Here is a 19,943-nt window from a genome sequence, read left to right as displayed (position 1 = left end):
TGGTGTAGACGTGCATATAGTTGGTTTAGACGTGCATGTCGTTGGTTTAGACGTGCATGTCGTTGGTTTAGACGTGCATGTCGTTGGTGTAGACGTGCATGTCGTTGGTGTAGACGTGCATGTCGGTGTAGACGTGCGTGTCGTTGGTTTAGACGTGTATGTCGTTGGTGTAGATGTGCATATCGTTGGTTTAGATGTGTATATCGTTAGTGTATATCGTTGGTTTAGACATGCATATCGTTGGTTTAGACGTGCATGTCGTTGGTGTAGACGTGCATATCGTTGGTGTAGACGTGCATGTCGTTGGTTTAGACGTGCATATCGTTGGTGTAGACGTGCATATCGTTGGTTTAGACGTGCATATCGTTGGTTTAGACGTGCATATCGTTGGTTTAGATGTGCATATCGTTGGTGTAGACGTGCATATCCTTGGTTTAGACGTGCATATCGTTGGTGTAGACGTGCATATCGTTGGTTTAGACGTGCATATCGTTGGTGTAGACGTGCATATCGTTGGTGTAGACGTGCATATCGTTGGTGTAGACGTGCATATTGTTGGTGTAGACGGGCATATCGTTGGTTTAGATGTGCATATCGTTGGTGTAGAGTGCATATCGTTGGTGTAGACGTGCATATCGTTGGTGTAGACGTGCATATCGTTGGTTTAGACGTGCATATCGTTGGTTTAGACGTGCATATCGTTGGTGTAGACGTGCATATCGTTGGTGTAGACGGGCATATCGTTGGTGTAGACGGGCATATCGTTGGTTTAGACGTGCATATCGTTGGTGTAGACGGGCATATCGTTGGTTTAGACGTGCATATCGTTGGTGTAGACGTGCATATCGTTGGTGTAGACGTGCATATCGTTGGTGTAGATGTGCTTATCGTTGGTGTAGACGTGTATATCGCTGGTTTAGACGTGTATATCGTTGGTGTAGACGTGCATATCGTTGGTTTAGACGTGCATATCGTTGGTGTAGACGTGCATATCGTTGGTGTAGACGTGCATATCGTTGGTGTAGACGTGCATATCGTTGGTTTAGACGTGCATATCGTTGGTTTAGACGTGCATATCGTTGGTGTAGACGTGCATATCGTTGGTTTAGACGTGCATATTGTTGGAGTAGACGTGCATATCGTTGGAGTAGACGTGCATATCGTTGGTGTAGACGTGCATATCGTTGGTTTAGACGTGCATATCGTTGGTGTAGACGTGTATATATCGTTGGTTTAGACGTGTATATCGTTGATATATGGTCAGATGTCAGGCGTCTTCCCTCTGTAGGCTGGAGATTTATTTTTTGTCTTTCACACAAACTGAAGGTAAGAATTCATCACAGTTGCAGTTGCTCCAACCATCTGTAAAGACAAAATATTGATTTTGAATAACTGGATTTGAAAACTCCAGATTTCTTCCAAAATTTGCCCTTCAAAAGCAGAAAATGCACAAAGACTATGGCAAATTGCAGCAAGGAGAAGAGAAAAACCTTATCCAGATCAAACTAAATCTGTTCCCCCGCTGTATGTGTTAGCACAAGTCACCAGACGGGTTGCTGTTCTGCCAGCGAGCTGAGGTTTGGACCAGGTTCAGCTAAACTGGTTTTTAGAGTGGTTTAGATCAAACGTTGCGTGTCAAGATCAAAGTGAGTCACGTGTTAGAACAAGGACAGGTTTGAACTCAGTAGATCATTTACAGGTTATAACTTATTTACAATTTGTCAAACAATGATCCTCATGTTCAGTCACAAGGCAAAACTGCACAGTTTATACGCCCCAATATCCTAATCGTGAAGGTCTTTCATTTCTCACAACTTGCTGCACTTAAAGCAATGTTAACTTAACAACAACATTAACACATCATCAGTATGTTATTTTAGTTTATAAGTCTAGAAAAGTTTTTGTTGCAGAATTATAGTTTTTTTTTTAATACATGCATTAGCATTTAGCTGATTTTCAAATCTGTACTTCAAATCGCACAGTTTGGAGGGTGATGGAGTGATGGGAACTGGCCTTAGACCTGAAGGAGAAGCACATTTTTGAAATGTGAATGATGGTCGACTGACTGACAGACCACTGGATGATGGACAAATGACAGGCATATGGACAGAGGGACAACAGACAGCCCACGGTACGATGGATGAAGAAGAGATGGCTGACTGACTGACTGAGTGACCGAAAGACGGCCGGCGCCCCATGTCATAAGCTATCCGCGATGGCCGCATGAGCTGAAAATTACATTCTGCCTGACAACACGTACTATTAACTGAAGGACACCTACCAAAGAACAGCTTTGTCTCACTTCACCCTCTGTGATTACTGAAGGTTGCCGAAGTGTCATCTGTACCTTAGAGTCAGTCACCAATAGGACCCTCGTCTTAAATTTTACCTAAATCGGTTCTTGTATCCATGTTGCTCTTGTGTCAGCGTTGCTCAGTAAGTCGTACGTTCTCTTTCAAAGTAAACATCGCTGCACAATAAATTACAGATTTCCACAGTTTAACCACAAAACCACTGGACCCAAAGTTAAGATACATCGCCTTAAGTAGGAGTAAATGTCAGACGTGATATATGGACATGTTGCGCCTGCTTCTATGATCATGTGACATTTTCCAGAGAGACATCACCTTCTGGAAAGTCATCTTTTGTAAATCTCACCATTAAACAAGCTCTAATGTCCCTCCTGGAGATTGGGACAACTCCACGCAAGACTAAGGGTATATCTGGACCACATACAGTTGGTTTTCTTACCTGCATTGTAAATCAAAAGACACGAGAATGTGCTGACTGGAGACACGTGAGCGAAGCCGCCCTCATTGAACCATGAACCATCGAGCCACAGCCACTGGTCCTGGAGAAAACAAGTGAAATATCTTTTAATGACAGGCATTTATCTATCTATATCTATCTATATATATATCTATATATATATATATATATATATATATATAGATATATATATGATCAATGAAAAAACAGGTGAGTGAGGTGTGGCAATAATCTGTTTTTGGTTTACGGTGCTAAAACCAGCAACAAAATTATTGTCAAACCCTGAGATTTTTATTAAAGAACACACTCACTCTTTTTTTAATAAGACAGATTTACTACACTGTTTTTTAAATGACTGGCATTAATTATGTCTAAGACATATTAAAGTGACTTCGGAAAAAACTAAATGTGAAAGCAATTATTTATTGTAAATTCAGCAACAGGTACCAGTAACCATGTTGTCATCATCTTATAGCTGTAGTTTTTATTTCACACCATTCTTTTGTTGTCTGTTGTTCTGTAACTTATCATATATTCTGATGACAGCAATTTGCCTCAGTTGCATTTATTTCTGAACATATTTTGAAGTCCCTTCTTTAAAATTCATGCGAGTCAATAATGTTGACTGGGAGTTTTAAAGCCCAAGCAGACAGACAGGAGACTTTTTCAGGATTTATCAGAGTCTAAACCCTGCCGGTCTGCATCTTCATCCATTACGGCTTTTCAGGGTCATTACAGTAGTGTTCAGAATAATAGTAGTGCTATGTGACTAAAAAGATTAATCCAGGTTTTGAGTATATTTCTTATTGTTACATGGGAAACAAGGTACCAGTAGATTAAGTAGATTCTCACAAATCCAACAAGACCAAGCATTCATGATATGCACACTCTTAGGGGTATGAAATTGGGCTAATAGTAAAAAAAAAGTAGAAAAGGGGGTGTTCACAATAATACAACCCCTGGCAAAAATTATGGAATCACCGGCCTCGGAGGATGTTCATTCAGTTGTTTAATTTTGTAGAAAAAAAGCAGATCACAGACATGACACAAAACTAAAGTCATTTCAAATGGCAACTTTCTGGCTTTAAGAAACACTATAAGAAATCAAGAAAAAAAGATTGTGGCAGTCAGTAACGGTTACTTTTTTAGACCAAGCAGAGGAAAAAAAATATGGACTCACTCAATTCTGAGGAATAAATTATGGAATCACCCTGTAAATTTTCATCCCCAAAACTAACACCTGCATCAAATAACATCTGCTTGTTAGTCTGCATCTAAAAAGGAGTGATCACACCTTGGAGAGCTGTTGCACCAAGTGGACTGACATGAATCATGGCTCCAACACGAGAGATGTCAGTTGAAACAAAGGAGAGGATTATCAAACTCTTAAAAGAGGGTAAATCATCATGCAATGTTGCAAAAGATGTTGGTTGTTCACAGTCAGCTGTGTCTAAACTCTGGACCAAATACAAACAACATGGGAAGGTTGTTAAAGGCAAACATACTGGTAGACCAAGGAAGACATCAAAGCATCAAGACAGAAAACTTAAAGCAATATGTCTCAAAAATCGAAAATGCACAACAAAACAAATGAGGAACGAATGGGAGGAAACTGGAGTCAACATCTGTGACCGAACTGTAAGAAACCGCCTAAAGGAAATGGGATTTACATACAGAAAAGCTAAACGAAAGCCATCATTAACACCTAAACAGAAAAAACAAGGTTACAATGGGCTAAAGAAAAGCAATTGTGGACTGTGGATGACTGGATGTAAGTCATATTCAGTGATGAATCTCGAATCTGCATTGGGCAAGGTGATGATGCTGGAACTTTTGTTTGGTGCCGTTCCAATGAGATTTAGAAAGATGACTGCCTGAAGAAATTTCCACAGTCATTGATGATATGGGGCTGCAAGTCATGTAAAGGCACTGGGGAGATGGCTGTCATTACATCATCAATAAATGCACAAGTTTATGTTGATATTTTGGACACTTTTCTGATGTTTAAGGATGATGAAATCATTTTTCAAGAAGATAATGCATCTTGCCATAGAGCAAAAACTGTGAAAACATTCCTTGCAAAAAGACACATAGGGTCAATTTCATGACATAGAGTTAATGTCAACGAGCAGATGTGATTTGATGCAGGTGTTAGTTTTGGGGATGGAAATTTACAGGGTGATTCCATAATTTATTCCTCAGAATTGAGTGAGTCCATATTTTTTTCCTCTGCTTGGTCTAAAAAAGTAACCGTTACTGACTGCCACAATCTTTTTTTCTTGATTTCTTATAGTGTTTCTTAAAGCCAGAAAGTTGCCATTTGAAATGACTTTAGTTTTGTGTCATGTCTGTGATCTGCTTTTTTTCTACAAAATTAAACAACAGAATGAACATCCTCCGAGGCCGGTGATTCCATAATTATTGCCAGGGGTTGTAGTAGCATCTGCTGTTGACGCTACAAACTCAAAACTATTATGGTCACACTGCTTTTTTAGCAATCCTGTGAATCACTAAACTAGTATTTAGTTGTATAACCACAGTTTTTCATGATTTCTTCACATCTGCGAGGCATTAATTTTGTTGGTTTGGAACCAAGATTTTGCTCGTTTATTAGTGTGCTTAGGGTCATTGTCTTGTTGAAACACCCATTTCAAGGGCATGTCCTCTTCACCATAAGGCAACATGACCTCTTCAAGTATTCTGACATATCCAAACTGATCCATGATACCTGGTATGCGATATATAGGCCCAACACCATAGTAGGAGAAACATGCCCATATCATGATGCTTGCACCACCATGCTTCACTGTCTTCACTGTGAACTGTGGCTTGAATTCAGAGTTTGGGGGTCGTCTCACAAACTGTCTGCGGCCCTTGGACCCAAAAAGAACAGTTTTACTCTCATCAGTCCACAAAATATTCCTCCATTTCTCTTTAGGCCAGTTGATGTGTTCTTTGGCAAATTGTAACCTCTTCTGCACGTCTTTTATTTAACAGAGGGACTTTGCGGGGGATTCTTGCAAATAAATTAACCGCCTAACGGGTAACTGAGGAGTGGGTATTAAAAACAATGATGGTCACACTGCCTCGATAACTATGACACTATCATTGTGGCTAATGTCACCAAGTTACCAATACCTGCTAATAAGCGTTATCACTCAACAGAAACACTGGAGCAGAGACTTCTCAGATGATCACTCAAGGTGACCATGCCCCTAATTATTCATAGCTTCTAGGAATGAGTTACATAAAATTTTAACCAACCCCGTACAATTGTCATGGATGAGGAAACTGGCAATAAACACTGTTTTTTACCTCCGCCAAGGAGGTTATGTTTTCGGTCGAGTTTGTTTGTTTGTTTGTCTGTCTGTTTGTTAGCAGGATAACTCAAAATGTTTTGAACGGATTTTGATGAAATTTTGTGGAGTGGTTGGAAATGACAAGAGGAACAAGTGATTAAATTTTAGTTTTAATTTCACGATCCGGATCCAGGAATTTTTTAAAGGATTCTTCACCATTGCGGGATAGGGGGAATTTTGACATTCTAGTTTCTAACTCCACAAAAACAAGGCAGAAAGGCTTGAAAAAAATTAGGGTGTAACATAGTCAAATGTTCTATCAAACAACAAAGTTTGGTGATGATCGGATCTGGATTCCGGATCTGGTGATCCAGAATATGCAAAAATATAGGGAAAATAGAAAATGTGTCAGTGTGAGGTGACAAATGAAGCTAGAGATGCACAACTAACACCAAATTGTAGCTGAATCTGTACTGATTCGGTAAGGTGTCATCAGATTTGATGTAGCTTCAAATGTTATGGAGCTACATCCAGAAGAAAACCGCCATTACCGAAAAATCATTTTTATACAATAACTTTTGAACTAATAAAGACATAAAAGTGATTCCAAGTTCTAGTGGTATGTTTTCATGGTCAAGGATGTCAAATATAAAGGAAAGAAAAGTGTATGTATCATAGTTTTGGTTGTAACACTGAATTGTTGAATAGATCACTGTGCCAAGGAGGGAATCTCTTTAGGGTCAGTGACCCTATGGCCTTGTGTAGCACATGCAACACTTAAAAAATAGTTCTATTTCAGAATTTACTGCTATTTATTTAGAGAAGTGTTTCATAAATGTTAAAAAATTCATATATTTGCAGTTTAGCTGAATAATAAATTGGTTTTTGTCTATAAGCACATGCAATATCAATATCAGTGCTCAGATGACAGTAGCTTCTGGGAAAGGTGCAAGTTGCAATAAACTGTGATGCCAAACGCTAAGGATACATGCTATCCAGTCACAGCAGATGAAACTTTTTTTACTACTAACATCATTGTTAGACTTTTTTAGATTCAATGATTCCACGGCGTGTAAGATGTTATGGCGTCAGTGACCCCATGGCCTTGGCGGAGGTTTGCACTCTTGTTTTTTGCCTTTTTTTTTTTTTTGGTACCAGGCTGTATACACATATACATGTTTACATTACTGATGCAAAATTGATGATTTTAAGATGGGCTTCTAGGGTGATTGACTCGCTTTTGGAGAAAGCCTCAAGTGGCAACTCAAGGAACTGCAGGTTTTGGCACGTCGTGTCGACTTCACTTTTCAGCACCAGAGGGGTGTTTGTCTGTGTGTGTGTGTGTGTGTGTGTGTGTGTGTGTGTGTGTGTGTGTGTGTGTGTGTGTGTGTGTGTGTGTGTGTGTGTGTGTGTGCGTGCTGGCATGTGTGAAGACATAGGTTCAAAAAGACAATGGATTGTAGCATCTTCTATGAAACAACTGTCCCTCTCCCGTCCAAATGGCACCTCGGAATTGAGCTAAACCTGGCACACATACTGTATTACGCCTGTTTACTCTCTCCACTGGCTCCCAGTTCATTTTAGAACTCATTTTAAGATTTTAAGATTTTGTTTTAAAGCTATTAATGCCCTTACACCTTCCTTCTTGTCTGAAATTTTAACTCTCCGCTCTTACAGTAGGACATTACGGGCATGTGATCAGCTTTACTTAAATCTTTTGAGGTCAAAATTCAAACTCTGGGGTGATAGTACTTTTGTGGTAGCTGAACCCAGACTGTGGAACAAGTTACTGCCTGATTTACACTATTTCTGACCTACCACTTTTTAAATCAAAGCTTAACTTATTTTTTAACTTTTATTTAAACAAGTTAGTCCTATTGAGATCGAGATCTCTTTTTCAAGGGAGACCTGACCAGTTATAAAGTTTCCAATTCACCTAACCTGCATGTCTTTAAGTGTGGGAGGAAACCAGAGCACCTGCAAGAAACCCACGCAAACACGGGGAGAACATGCAAACTCCACACAGAAAGGCCACAGGTGGGAATCGATCCCATGACCTTCTTGCTGTGAGGTAACAATACTAACCACTAAACTACCATGCTTATTTATTTAAACTGGCCTTTAATGCCGAAGGGTGCTGTGACATGTTTTAACTGTGTTGTATGTTTGCTTTATTTTTGTGAATTCTTGATCTCTGATTTTAATGTAAAGTAACATAAACATAATTCACCAAGTCAGATCACCACCTGTGGCTGCAATGTGTGTCCAGCTCTATATGTCAAACCTGTTTCACACGTAAATGGTCCACCGGTCGCAGTTACACTGTGTTCCCTGCTTTACATGTGTTAATAAGCCAAGACGTGCACATCTGCTTTCCCTGCAGGACCCCTGCCGGGCGATGCACAACTGATTGTTCAAAAGCTGTCTCAATAATGTGTATTCGGACTCTGACCACTCACTGCATTGTGGCAGGTGCAGACAAAGGTCTGCCCCTGCTGTGTATGTAATCAGGTGGCCTGGTCCTTTGATGTATTACTGTCAGGACCCCTGTGGAGGAAGGAGCCAGGCCAAGCCTCCTTATAAAGTCTGCGTGTATGTGAATGTTTTTCAGTGAAATAAAGTGACACACGTTTGCGTTGTTACAATGTGAAATTTGTCGCTCTTTCTTTTGCTTGGCACAATTTCCACAAGATCTTTGTGCTGCATTATCGGTAAGTGTGCTAAAAGGTTGGTGTCATACTTTTCTATTCTCTCCTTTTTCATCTAAACTTTTTACCTCATCATTTTTGCAAGTAGTAGTAGTAGTAGTAGTAGTAATAATAATAATAATAATAATAGCAGCTTTCTCTTCTTAGTCGTGCCTTAACAGTTCTCTGGAATCTGGGATTGATGGGAGGTGATAGCTTTGTTGATGAAGATGAAGTTTTCATTTTAGTCTCTGAATAAAACCTGCCCTGGGGCCGGTAGTCGCTAGTGACTTTCTAATGAACACAACTGCTTATTAAAAGCAACAAACCAACAAACAGAAAACTTAAAAAAAAAATAGTCTGACCTCAAGGTTGAATCCCGCCAGCCAGGCTCCTCCCCTTCGTTTGCCACTGAGCTGATAGAGGAAGGCGTACTCCTGAGGGCTGTGGACGGACACCAAGCTGGCATCAAAAATGTTACAGTTTGTCTGTTTGGGAGGAGAGAAAATAGGGTTAAGTAGAAAAAACAGGAGAGATCGAGGAAAATAAAACTTTTAAACTAAAATAGTAAAATCATAAACTAAAAGGGTAAAAATATTTCTAAATATTGCATAAAGCAAATAAACTGACTTTGATTAATGATTCTTTCAATATGTACTGAGAAGTGCAACACTTCTCAGATATTCAGATTTTCCATTGGGTGTATTTTCCAGGTTTGTCAGCCTTTTAGAGTTATGGTTTTACATTAAAAGCTGGTTTCCATCATCTTGACGCAAACTGGAGTGGTGTATTAACAACTAAATGAAAGACTGAGTGTCATGTTTGTGCAGCAGGTTGCACAAGCAGTCCATATCAAACAGCCGACGATTTTAAAGTCAAGGGTTTTAGTGACCCAGGAGAACAATTTAAATTTGAAAATATACAAAATGACTGCGCAGCAAATAGCATTTCTTACAGAAGACTTGGATTTCCAATCACCTTTATGACTTAGTGCTTGCCTTGGCCGCCACCAGACGGACACTGCAGAAACTGAAATCTAAGAAAGTTTTAAAAAAGACTTGTTTAAAGAAAATTGTATTTAATTTTTGTTCAAATATAAAAATAATCTTCTCAATGTCTTATTTTGAGAAAATAACTCACTTTTTCTTAATACGTTTTTTCAGCTAATATCAAACTGTATTTATCCAGTAACAAGGAAAGGCCAGGGATTTCAAATTATCCAAGCAAAGGAACAAGATTGTTTTCCTTATTTTAAGACAAAGGTTAATCTTAAAATAAGAAATCTGTCTAGTTTGAAGGCACATTTTGATTATTCAGTGCCTAGACATTTTGGAAGTTTTGAGAATTCTAGCCAAGTAAATTTTTCTTACCAACATTGGCAGGTGTTTTTTTTTCTTCATATAAGAGAATCTGGCTAGATTTCAGATTATTTGGTTTATTTAGAGATGGACAGTTTTTGTAGTGGAGGCTTTGGAAAAGACGAACTACCAAGTTAATTTCAAGCTATGAGTTGCCACAGAGCCATGCCACTTCCGGCGAAGTGACCAATCTGGAGGCAAGAATTCGTACCTCTGCAGACTGGCCACCTGATGAAAACAAGCTCAGTCTGCATTGATTGTCTATTGAAATCAGCTGGTTTTGTTTTTACAGCTAACAGCTCTCACTGCCTGGAACGATGAGATTTATACACCAAGCTGAACTGAAATGAACCATTGTACATTATATTGACTTTATTGACGAGTCTGACCCCTTTGAAAAGTGACCAAATTACATGTATTTGTACTGAGGTCAGTGATGTTTTCATCAGCCAAAAATGGCCACCAGAGGGCGCAAGGTGTAAAGTCCGCAGCAACCCATACTAGCTTCCAGTTTCCTTGATGCAGGTGATGGAAAGATTATTCCCTGCAACAATCCCAGACATGCCCAGCAGGTGGCAGGCAGGTATTGTAGTATCATTTTTTTGTGTTAATGAAGAACTTATATGAAATGCCAGAAAAAAAGGGGTTTGTTGTTTTTCTGATGACACTGAACAGATATTTAACAGAAAATATGTTTTATGCAAAATGTATGGTATATTTTCTTTCAAAGGAAACTATAAGACCAGAATTTGGAGTTAAAATTTTAATTTGAGTGAAACACTTAATCTGTGAAGAAAATGAATATTAGATTAAAAACATGGGATTTACCAGAGGAGTACATTTTCACAGCCTAGGGCCAATTGACCCAGAGATGAACTGACTGCCCTGGTGATTTTCCATGACTTTAACAGCAAGAAATGAACTAATTTGCATTTCTATAATGATGTCATTAATAACTGTTTTTACTGGTGTAAGAAGTGCTAAATTTAGAAAGGCCACCCACTTTGGGTGAAGTTACTGACCCCTGAAGTGTATAAAATTCATTGTCCAGTGTAAGTTCTTCGAAGCAGCTGTGCTGCTTCCTTTTGCTGGCAAAATAAAAACTGTTGCATTAGAACTTTGATCCTCTGATTTTTTTTTTTTTTTTTTTTTTTTTTGTGGACACCTTTAAGGAAATGATTTTATGATTGAGCAGCAAAAAAACTTAGACTCATGTCTGGTGAGTAGGGACTTTGTCCTAAAATTCTCCACGACAGCATTTGATGTATTAAATAAAACCACAAACGGAAAAGCCAAAATGTTGATGAATTTATCCTCATCATGTGACATTTTAACATGAAGACTTACACAATAACAGAGCATTTATTGTTTTTGAGGTACTATGTTGAAAAACCAAAGCAAATGGACTAGATTTTATTGGGAAAGCAGTTGGCAAAGCCAAGGAACACTGGCTTCATGTCCACCATAGTTAGTGGGGTTTTTTTTTTAATTGACCTGTCATTATTAAACACACCATATCAACATAACTGTCTGATGTAAATACCAGTTTGCACCAAAGGCAGAAATCCAGTAAGTTATGGCAAATTTCTATTAGAGAATATTTGACTGCATGCATTCGGGGTGTACCGGTGGAATGTGATGTGTTGCACCGTTGACTTACATCAGCTTCATGCCAGCTCCGTCTTTCCGCCACATAGTGATAACAGCGTCCTTGGAACTCTGTCCAGCCATGAGGACACACACGTGCTTGTGCTGTGTAAATGGAAGTAAAATCAAGCATTTTTAAAGAAACTTTCCAAGAAACACTTTGTAATTTGTGGAATTAAAAGCTCCAGACGTGTTGTGATACACAATGTATTTTTTATTTTATCAATTTCTCCTGGCAGATTTGTTATACAATGCAAATGTCCTCCCTCTCAGAAATCTCATACTTCATTCATCCCCACTTAAAGATTCAGAGCGCAATCACCTGTGCTCATCACCAGTCAACCTGCAACTTTTTTCTTCAGTTTCTACAAACATTTCTCTTTGATGGCGTCTTTTCATTTCAATGTCATGATTTGAAATATGATGAGGACTTTCTTAAAAAGTAGACCTGAAATATCAGCTACAATTTTGCCAGAAGGTACATCTGACGTGCAAGCCTAGATTTGATGTTTTGGTGAAAGAAAGTCCTCCTCTGTATAACTTCATCATGAAGTTTTATAACTGGGGATACAAAAAAAAAAACAAAAAAAACATGCACGATGCACAAGTTCTCCAATCACAGCCAGAGAAGCCGATAACTTCTTCTGGGTTGTCTGGTTATCTTGGTGGCTTTCCTCACTTTGCTCCTTCTTATACAGTCACTCAGTTTTTGAGAACTGTCTACTCCACACGTTTACCATAGAGTGCCATACTGTTTGTATTTCTTCATAATATGTAAATAAAGTCCAAGACATATTCAGTGACTTGGAAATGTTCATGTATCCATCCCCTGACTTGTCTGAAGAAGACTGAGAATAAAACTGATTATTTACAGATACTGTATTATACCAAAGAGCCTGATTACTTATGCAACCCATCACCTTGGCTGTTATTTTTTAAATTAATTTATATCAAGCTGTAGAGATTTGTTTTCAGTTTGAGTTTAAGGTAGATAATTTTAGATTTTTTTTTGTTTGTTTGTTTGTTTGTTTATGAATTCAGTGCAAGAATTCAGAATAATTGTTAAATTATTCTCAAACCATTACATCATTGAATCAGAGGCCTATAATCTACAAACCTGGGGCTGTTAGAAATGAAGCAATCACACATACCTATGTAATCTCACATTCGGGAACCACCTGACACCTAATGTCCCCACTATCCACAACTAAATTGAAGATGTTTTCAGGTTTGTCCTGGTTTGTGCACCATCAATACGTCTAACCTTCAAGAAAATTTAGCCAGATGGTTTTCAGTAAACACTGTGAGATCAATTTACTTGATTATGAGAAACATTTGATTTTATACGTCTGTGAATTTAAAAATCAATATATAGACTCACAGTCACTGCAGCCTTTTACACAGATGGTGGGAAATCCATCAAAGTCACACGGGAATTGTCTCAATCCCACTGCAAAACAGAAAAGTTGATTGGAAAAAGGTCAGAAGAATGCTGGAGCTGGGTTTTGTGTAACAAGCCAGCAGCTACTATAATCTGACACAGGCTGCACAACACAGTATGTTTCTATATAATATAGTGTACACAGTTTTTATATTATCTAAGACTACAAGAGTCTTTGGGTATGGTTCACACATGTCCAAATGGTTGACTGGTGCTGTATAATTGCCTGGACCTTATTATCCTCCTCACAGGAAATGGCACCATACTGCCCCTATGTGATTAACAGCTGAAGTGCATGAACAAAAAGGTTGAAAGCAGCCCAGCACTTGTGTTTGCATAAATGTAAATTTAAAGATGATCATTCCAAAAAGTCTTGCAAATCAGTTGAAAAATCAGCCGACTGATGGACACAGTGAAAATGACCATGTTAATTATCATTTAAGAGGAACCGTTTTATAACTTCAATATATGAGTGTTGTTAAATACTAAATTTGTCTTCTTGAAGCTGAATATATAAAGTATTACAATTTAATTATAATGATCTTTCCATATTTTATGTGCATGGAATGCTTATCAATGCTTATCATGGAATGGTATGTGATATTTACACCTGTTTTGTTGTATACATTAATCATTTTATAGAACAAAACAATTTGTTTATTATATTTTTTTACTTTTGTTGTACCAATGATGAACAAGTGGCCTTAATGATAACTACAATCAAAGAACGTTCAGTGACTGCTGCCATGCATAACGCAAGTGCACACTGTGTGGTGCATTCACTTTATATCATACTTGTGTTTGCCAGAAAAAATAAATAAATAAATGGTTTCTTACAGTACGCATTGAGTGTTAAACAGGTATCGCTGCCGTCTTGGGACTCATCAAACCAAGAACTGTCAGGCCATAAAAACTGGTCCTAGAAGAAAAAGTTCTAGTAAAACAAAATATTTTCCATTTGGACTCAAAATCAAACGACAGATTATCATAAAATTATGAAACTGTGGAATGTACCAGCCAGGTGTATCTATGTTTTTAGTGGTGCACCTCCAATGCCACAAATTGAAATACAACAATAACAGTAACAACAAAAACATCATTATATGACATTAAATACCATTAGTAATAACAAAATCAATTATTTTTTAAATAATTTTTTTTAACTTCCTTAGAAAGGGTCTGGAAACAAAGATTTACAGCCCATTTTCATGCAAGAATTAATTGATTTTTTGAGTCAAATATTTGACATCATCTCTGTCATAGCTACATTTAAAATGCAGTAATTTACTGTGAATATTAACCGAAGACATTGTTCATACCTCTACAGACCTTCCACCCAGCCAGACATTTTCATGCCCGTAACTGCTGATGAGCTGTTGGAGAAAATCGACCTCCTCTGTGCTGCGGACGGAGACCAGAGTGGACTCGTACATGGCACAGATGTACTGGTGGAAAGTGGGAGCAGAAGATTTATAAGGTCACAATTGGCTGATGCCAAGATGTGAGCTTTTAATATCACTATCTGACTTCAGCAAAACTTTTGAAAACACCAAAATGAACACCATTGTCGTGCATATTTCAAAAAGGTTATATATTGTGATGTGTCTATTCCCAATAATAATAGTAATATTGCTCTAGCAGAAGACAAAACAAAATTTTAATTAAATGAACGGTACTCAGTAATATCAAAGTGGATCAGTCGTACTGTACACATCTGTCGAACTCTTGAAAAATAATGTGGCAATAAAGATAACCACCCATATGCATTTATATGCACAGCTAAATAAATCATGCACATTTTGCAATATTAATACATTAAATATACACTAGGACGTTGACCAATGGGGAATCACGGGTTCTAGATGTGATCATTTGTATTATACAAGGAGGACGGCTGACTTTTGGGGAAAAATCTGTTTACAGTTATGCTACATTTTTTTTAAGAATGAACATAGAAAATTTTCTTGGCTTTTATGAAAATCGTTATTGAAGGTTTAATCTGTTTTCAGTTGTGTTCAATTTTCTAAAATGAATTTTTGTCATAACCTTTTCTGAAGCTGCTTAACCAGTACAATATTCCCTGTAAAGAAATTATGAACAACTGAAGTTTTAGATTTGCACTGTGACAGTGTTCACATTAGATCAATTCCCCCCCCCCGCAATTTTTTTTTTTTTGTTTGGCCTGTGTGAGTCGCTGTTGGGACACAATTGTGCTGTTTTGAGTGTGAACATGTTAATTCTGGGTTTGGGGTCATATGCAAACAGTAAATGTCCAGGTTTGAATCTGCTGTCTTGGATGTTAGAGGATGTACAGACTGATGAACAGGTGTGCAGCAACCTCACAGGCTTTTATTTTGAAATACAGGCTCTTATTGTGGAAGTGTGTATTGGTCCGATCACCTTGCTGTTTTCACTACTTGAATCCTCGTGGAAAAAATACGTAAGTATATAAAAGGACAAGAATCAGCTCTTTCTGGATTTCAATTGATGTTCCGGATACACAAACACACAGAGGCCAGTTGCCTTTTATTATATCAATGACATTTTTTAATCAAGATTCATGCTCTACAAAAATAAATGTAAATGTAAAAACAATAAGATATCCAGCAGCGCTTATTCCTTGGCCAATGGCACACCTCTTCACCAAGTTATCTCAAATTTGGTTTTGTAATTTCTCCATAATTCTGATGTCAAATAAACAGACACAAGGGAAAACACAACTTCCTTAGCAAAGCAGACACCATAATTTCAATTTCATTATGTTAAATTTCTTCTTTTTTGCATTTGTCATTTTAATGTTTTCATCATGGTCTTAATTTCTTTTTTTTCTTTTTTTTTTACACTTAAATTTTCAATCATCTGAGCACTATGAAAGACCACAATGTACAACCCCAATTTCAATGAAGTTGGGACGTTGTGTAAAATGTAAATAAAAAAAGAAGACAATGATTTGCAAATCCTCTTCAACCTATATTCAATTGAATACACCACAAAGACAAGATATTTAATGTTCAAACTGATAAACTTTATTGTTTTTGTGTAAATATTTGCTCATTTTGAAATGGATGCCTGCAACATGTTTCAAAAAAGTTGGGACAGTGGTATGTTTACCACTGTGTTACATCACCTCTCTTTCTAACAACACTCAATAAGTGTTTAGGAACTGAGGACACTAACTGTTGAAGCTTTGTAGGTGGAATTCTTTCCCATTCTTGCTTGATGTACAACTTCAGTTGTTCAACAGTCCGGGGTCTCCATTGTCGTATTTTGCGCTTCATAACGTGCCACACATTTTCAATGGGCGACAGGTCTGGACTGCAGGCAGGCCAGTCTAGTACCCACACTCTTTTACTACGAAGCCATGCTGTTGTAATACATGCAAAAATGTGGCTTGGCATTGTCTTGCTGAAATAAGCAGGGACGTCCCTGAAAAAAGATGTTGCTTGGATGGCAGCATGTGTTGCTCCAAAACCTGAATGTACCTTTCAGCATTGATGGTGCCATCACAGATGTGTAAGTTGCCCATGCCATGGGCACTAACACACTCCCATACCATCACAGATGCTGGCTTTTGAACTTTGCGCTGGTAACAATGTGGATGGTCTTTTTCCTCTTTTGTCCAGAGGACACAACGTCCATGATTTCCTAAAACAATTTGAAATGTGGACTCATCAGACCACAGCACACTTTTCCACTTTGCATCTTCTGATTACATTATGGACAGTAGATGATGGAATCCCTAAATTCCTTACAATTGAATGCTGCGATACATTGTTCTTAAACTGCTGGACTATTTTTTCATGCAGTTGTTCACAAAGTGCTGATCCTTACCCCATCTTTGCTTGTGAATGGCTGAGCCTTTTGGGGATGCTCCTTTTATACCCTATCATGACACTCACCAGTTTCCAATTAGGTGTTCTTTGAGCATTCATCGACTTTCCCAGTCTTTTGTTGCCCCGTCCCAACTTTTTTGAAATGTGTTCCAGGCAGCCATTTCAAAATGAGCAAATATTTGCACAAAAACAACAAAGTTTATCAGTTTGAACATTAAATAGCTTGTCTTTGTGGTGTATTCAATTGAATATAGGTTGAAGAGGATTTGTAAATCATTGTATTCTGTTTTTATTTACATTTTACATAATGCCCCAACTTCATTGGAATTGGGGTTGTATAAAATGCGCCACATAAATAAACTTGCCTCATGCCATTTCAAACAAACTGTGTTTGAAACAGTTAGACCAAAGTCATTTAAGTCCAGAAATAACAAATTGATTTAATTCAATTTGGGTCAGATTTAACCAAGGTGTATTGACAATTTACAAACTAACTACCACATCAATGAGCGCTACACAGTGTTTGTTTACCTGTGCCTGATGCCAAGTCAAGCTCTCAGTCATAAAGTAGTAGCAATGGCTGTGGAACACTTGCCAACCGCTGGGACATGGCAGCTCAGCCAGTGATGGAGGAGTTGTTACAAGAGGATCTTCAGTGGTACCACATGGAGCGTATTGTGTGGTGGCATCCAGTGGATCATCCGTCGAAGGTGTACTGCATTGCAGGGTAGTATCGAGTAGAGTGTAAGATGGTGTATGTGGATCAGTGAAATCTATAGAATTGCAAGGTGTAGTAACATCTGGCACCGTGATGTCGAATGGGGTGCAAGGGGTGGTAACATCTGGTGTCGCTGTGACCATTGTAGTGTCCAACAAAGTGAAAGATGGATCACAAGGTGTAGTTGTGGTCAGTGTAGGGTATGTTGTAGAATATGGTACAGTTGATGACATAGTGGTGTTGAGAGTAGTGGACGGTGTAAAATATGTTGTAGTAATGCCAGATGAAATGGAAGATGGATTCAGTGTGGTGTATGTTGTGGAATATGGTAGAGTAGTGCCCAGTGAAGTGGATGGTGGTGTAGATGATCTTGTGGTGTTGAGTGTAGTGGACAGTGTAAAAAATGTTGTAGTAGTGCCAGATGAAGTGGATGGTGGTGTAGATGATCTTGTGGTGTTGTGTGTAGTGGACGGTGTAACAAATGTTGTATTAGTGCCCAGTGAAGTGGATGGTGGTGTAGATGATCTTGTGGTGTTGTGTGTAGTGGACGGTGTAACAAATGTTGTAGTAGTGCCAGATGAAGTGGATGGTGGTGTAGATGATCTTGTGGTGTTGTGTGTAGTGGACGGTGTAACAAATGTTGTATTAGTGCCCAGTGAAGTGGATGGTGGTGTAGATGATCTTGTGGTGTTGTGTGTAGTGGACGGTGTAACAAATGTTGTAGTAGTGCCCAGTGAAGTGGATGGTGGTGTAGATGATCTTGTGGTGTTGTGTGTAGTGGACGGTGTAACAAATGTTGTAGTAGTGCCCAGTGAAGTGGATGGTGGTGTAGATGATCTTGTGGTGTTGTGTGTAGTGGACGATGTAACAAATGTTGTAGTAGTGACCAGTGAAGTGGATGGTGGTGTAGATGATCTTGTGGTGTTGTGTGTAGTGGACGGTGTAACAAATGTTGTAGTAGTGCCCAGTGAAGTGGATGGTGGTGTAGATGATCTTGTGGTGTTGTGTGTAGTGGACGATGTAACAAATGTTGTAGTAGTGCCCAGTGAAGTGGATGGTGGTGTAGATGATCTTGTGGTGTTGTGTGTAGTGGACGATGTAACAAATGTTGTAGTAGTGCCCAGTGAAGTGGATGGTGGTGTAGATGATCTTGTGGTGTTGTGTGTAGTGGACGGTGTAACAAACGTTGTAGTAGTGCCCAGTGAAGTGGATGGTGGTGTAGATGATCTTGTGGTGTTGTGTGTAGTGGACGATGTAACAAATGTTGTAGTAGTGCCCAGTGAAGTGGATGGTGGTGTAGATGATCTTGTGGTGTTGTGTGTAGTGGACGATGTAACAAATGTTGTAGTAGTGCCCAGTGAAGTGGATGGTGGTGTAGATGATCTTGTGGTGTTGAGTGTAGTGGACGGTGTAAAAAATGTTGTAGTAGTGCCCAATGAAGTGGATGTTGCTGTAGATGATCTTGTGGTGTTGTGTGTAGTGGACGATGTAAAAAATGTTGTAGTAGTGCCCAATGAAGTGGATGTTGCTGTAGATGATCTTGTGGTGTTGAGTGTAGTGGACGGTGTAAAAAATGTTGTAGTAGTGCCCAGTGAAGTGGATGGTGGTGTAGATGATCTTGTGGTGTTGAGTGTAGTGGACGATGTAACAAATGTTGTAGTAGTGCCCAGTGAAGTGGATGGTGGTGTAGATGATCTTGTGGTGTTGAGTGTAGTGGACGGTGTAACAAATGTTGTAGTAGTCCCCAGTGAAGTGGATGGTGGTGTAGATGATCTTGTGGTGTTGAGTGTAGTGGACGGTGTAAAAAATGTTGTAGTAGTGCCAGATGAAGTGGAAGATGGACTCAGTGTGGTGTATGTTGTGGAATATGGTGAAGTAGTCCCCAGTGAAGTGGATGGTGGTGTAGATGATCTTGTGGTGTTGAGTGTAGTGGACGGTGTAAAAAATGTTGTAGTAGTGCCAGATGAAGTGGAAGATGGACTCAGTGTGGTGTATGTTGTGGAATATGGTGAAGTAGTCCCCAGTGAAGTGGATGGTGGTGTAGATGATCTTGTGGTGTTGAGTGTAGTGGACGGTGTAAAAAATGTTGTAGTAGTGCCAGATGAAGTGGATGGTAGTGTCGATGATCTTGTGGTGTTGAGTGTAGTGGACGGTGTAAAATATGTTGTAGTAGCGCCAGATGAAGTGGAAG

At 38.8% G+C, this 19,943-nt stretch overlaps 1 protein-coding gene across 1 annotated transcript; it reads right to left on the bottom strand.

Annotated features, from left to right (window-relative positions):
- Positions 1–848: 848 nt before the first annotated feature.
- On the bottom strand, positions 849–17,640 carry LOC117526097 (C-type mannose receptor 2-like). Its single transcript, XM_034188111.1, has 8 exons — positions 17,566–17,640; positions 14,521–14,646; positions 14,039–14,120; positions 13,142–13,210; positions 11,774–11,865; positions 9,121–9,243; positions 2,752–2,851; positions 849–1,362 (listed from the first exon to the last, which is right to left on the bottom strand). Exons 1-8 carry the CDS (start codon positions 17,596–17,598, stop codon positions 1,298–1,300), a joined length of 690 nt encoding a protein of 229 aa, XP_034044002.1. The 5' UTR covers positions 17,599–17,640; the 3' UTR covers positions 849–1,297.
- Positions 17,641–19,943: the final 2,303 nt, after the last annotated feature.

This window comes from Thalassophryne amazonica, chromosome 15, assembly GCF_902500255.1.
Source record: "Thalassophryne amazonica chromosome 15, fThaAma1.1, whole genome shotgun sequence".
In the NCBI taxonomy this organism is placed as follows: Eukaryota; Metazoa; Chordata; class Actinopteri; order Batrachoidiformes; family Batrachoididae; genus Thalassophryne; species Thalassophryne amazonica.
This window is presented reverse-complemented; position numbering and strand designations above follow the sequence as displayed.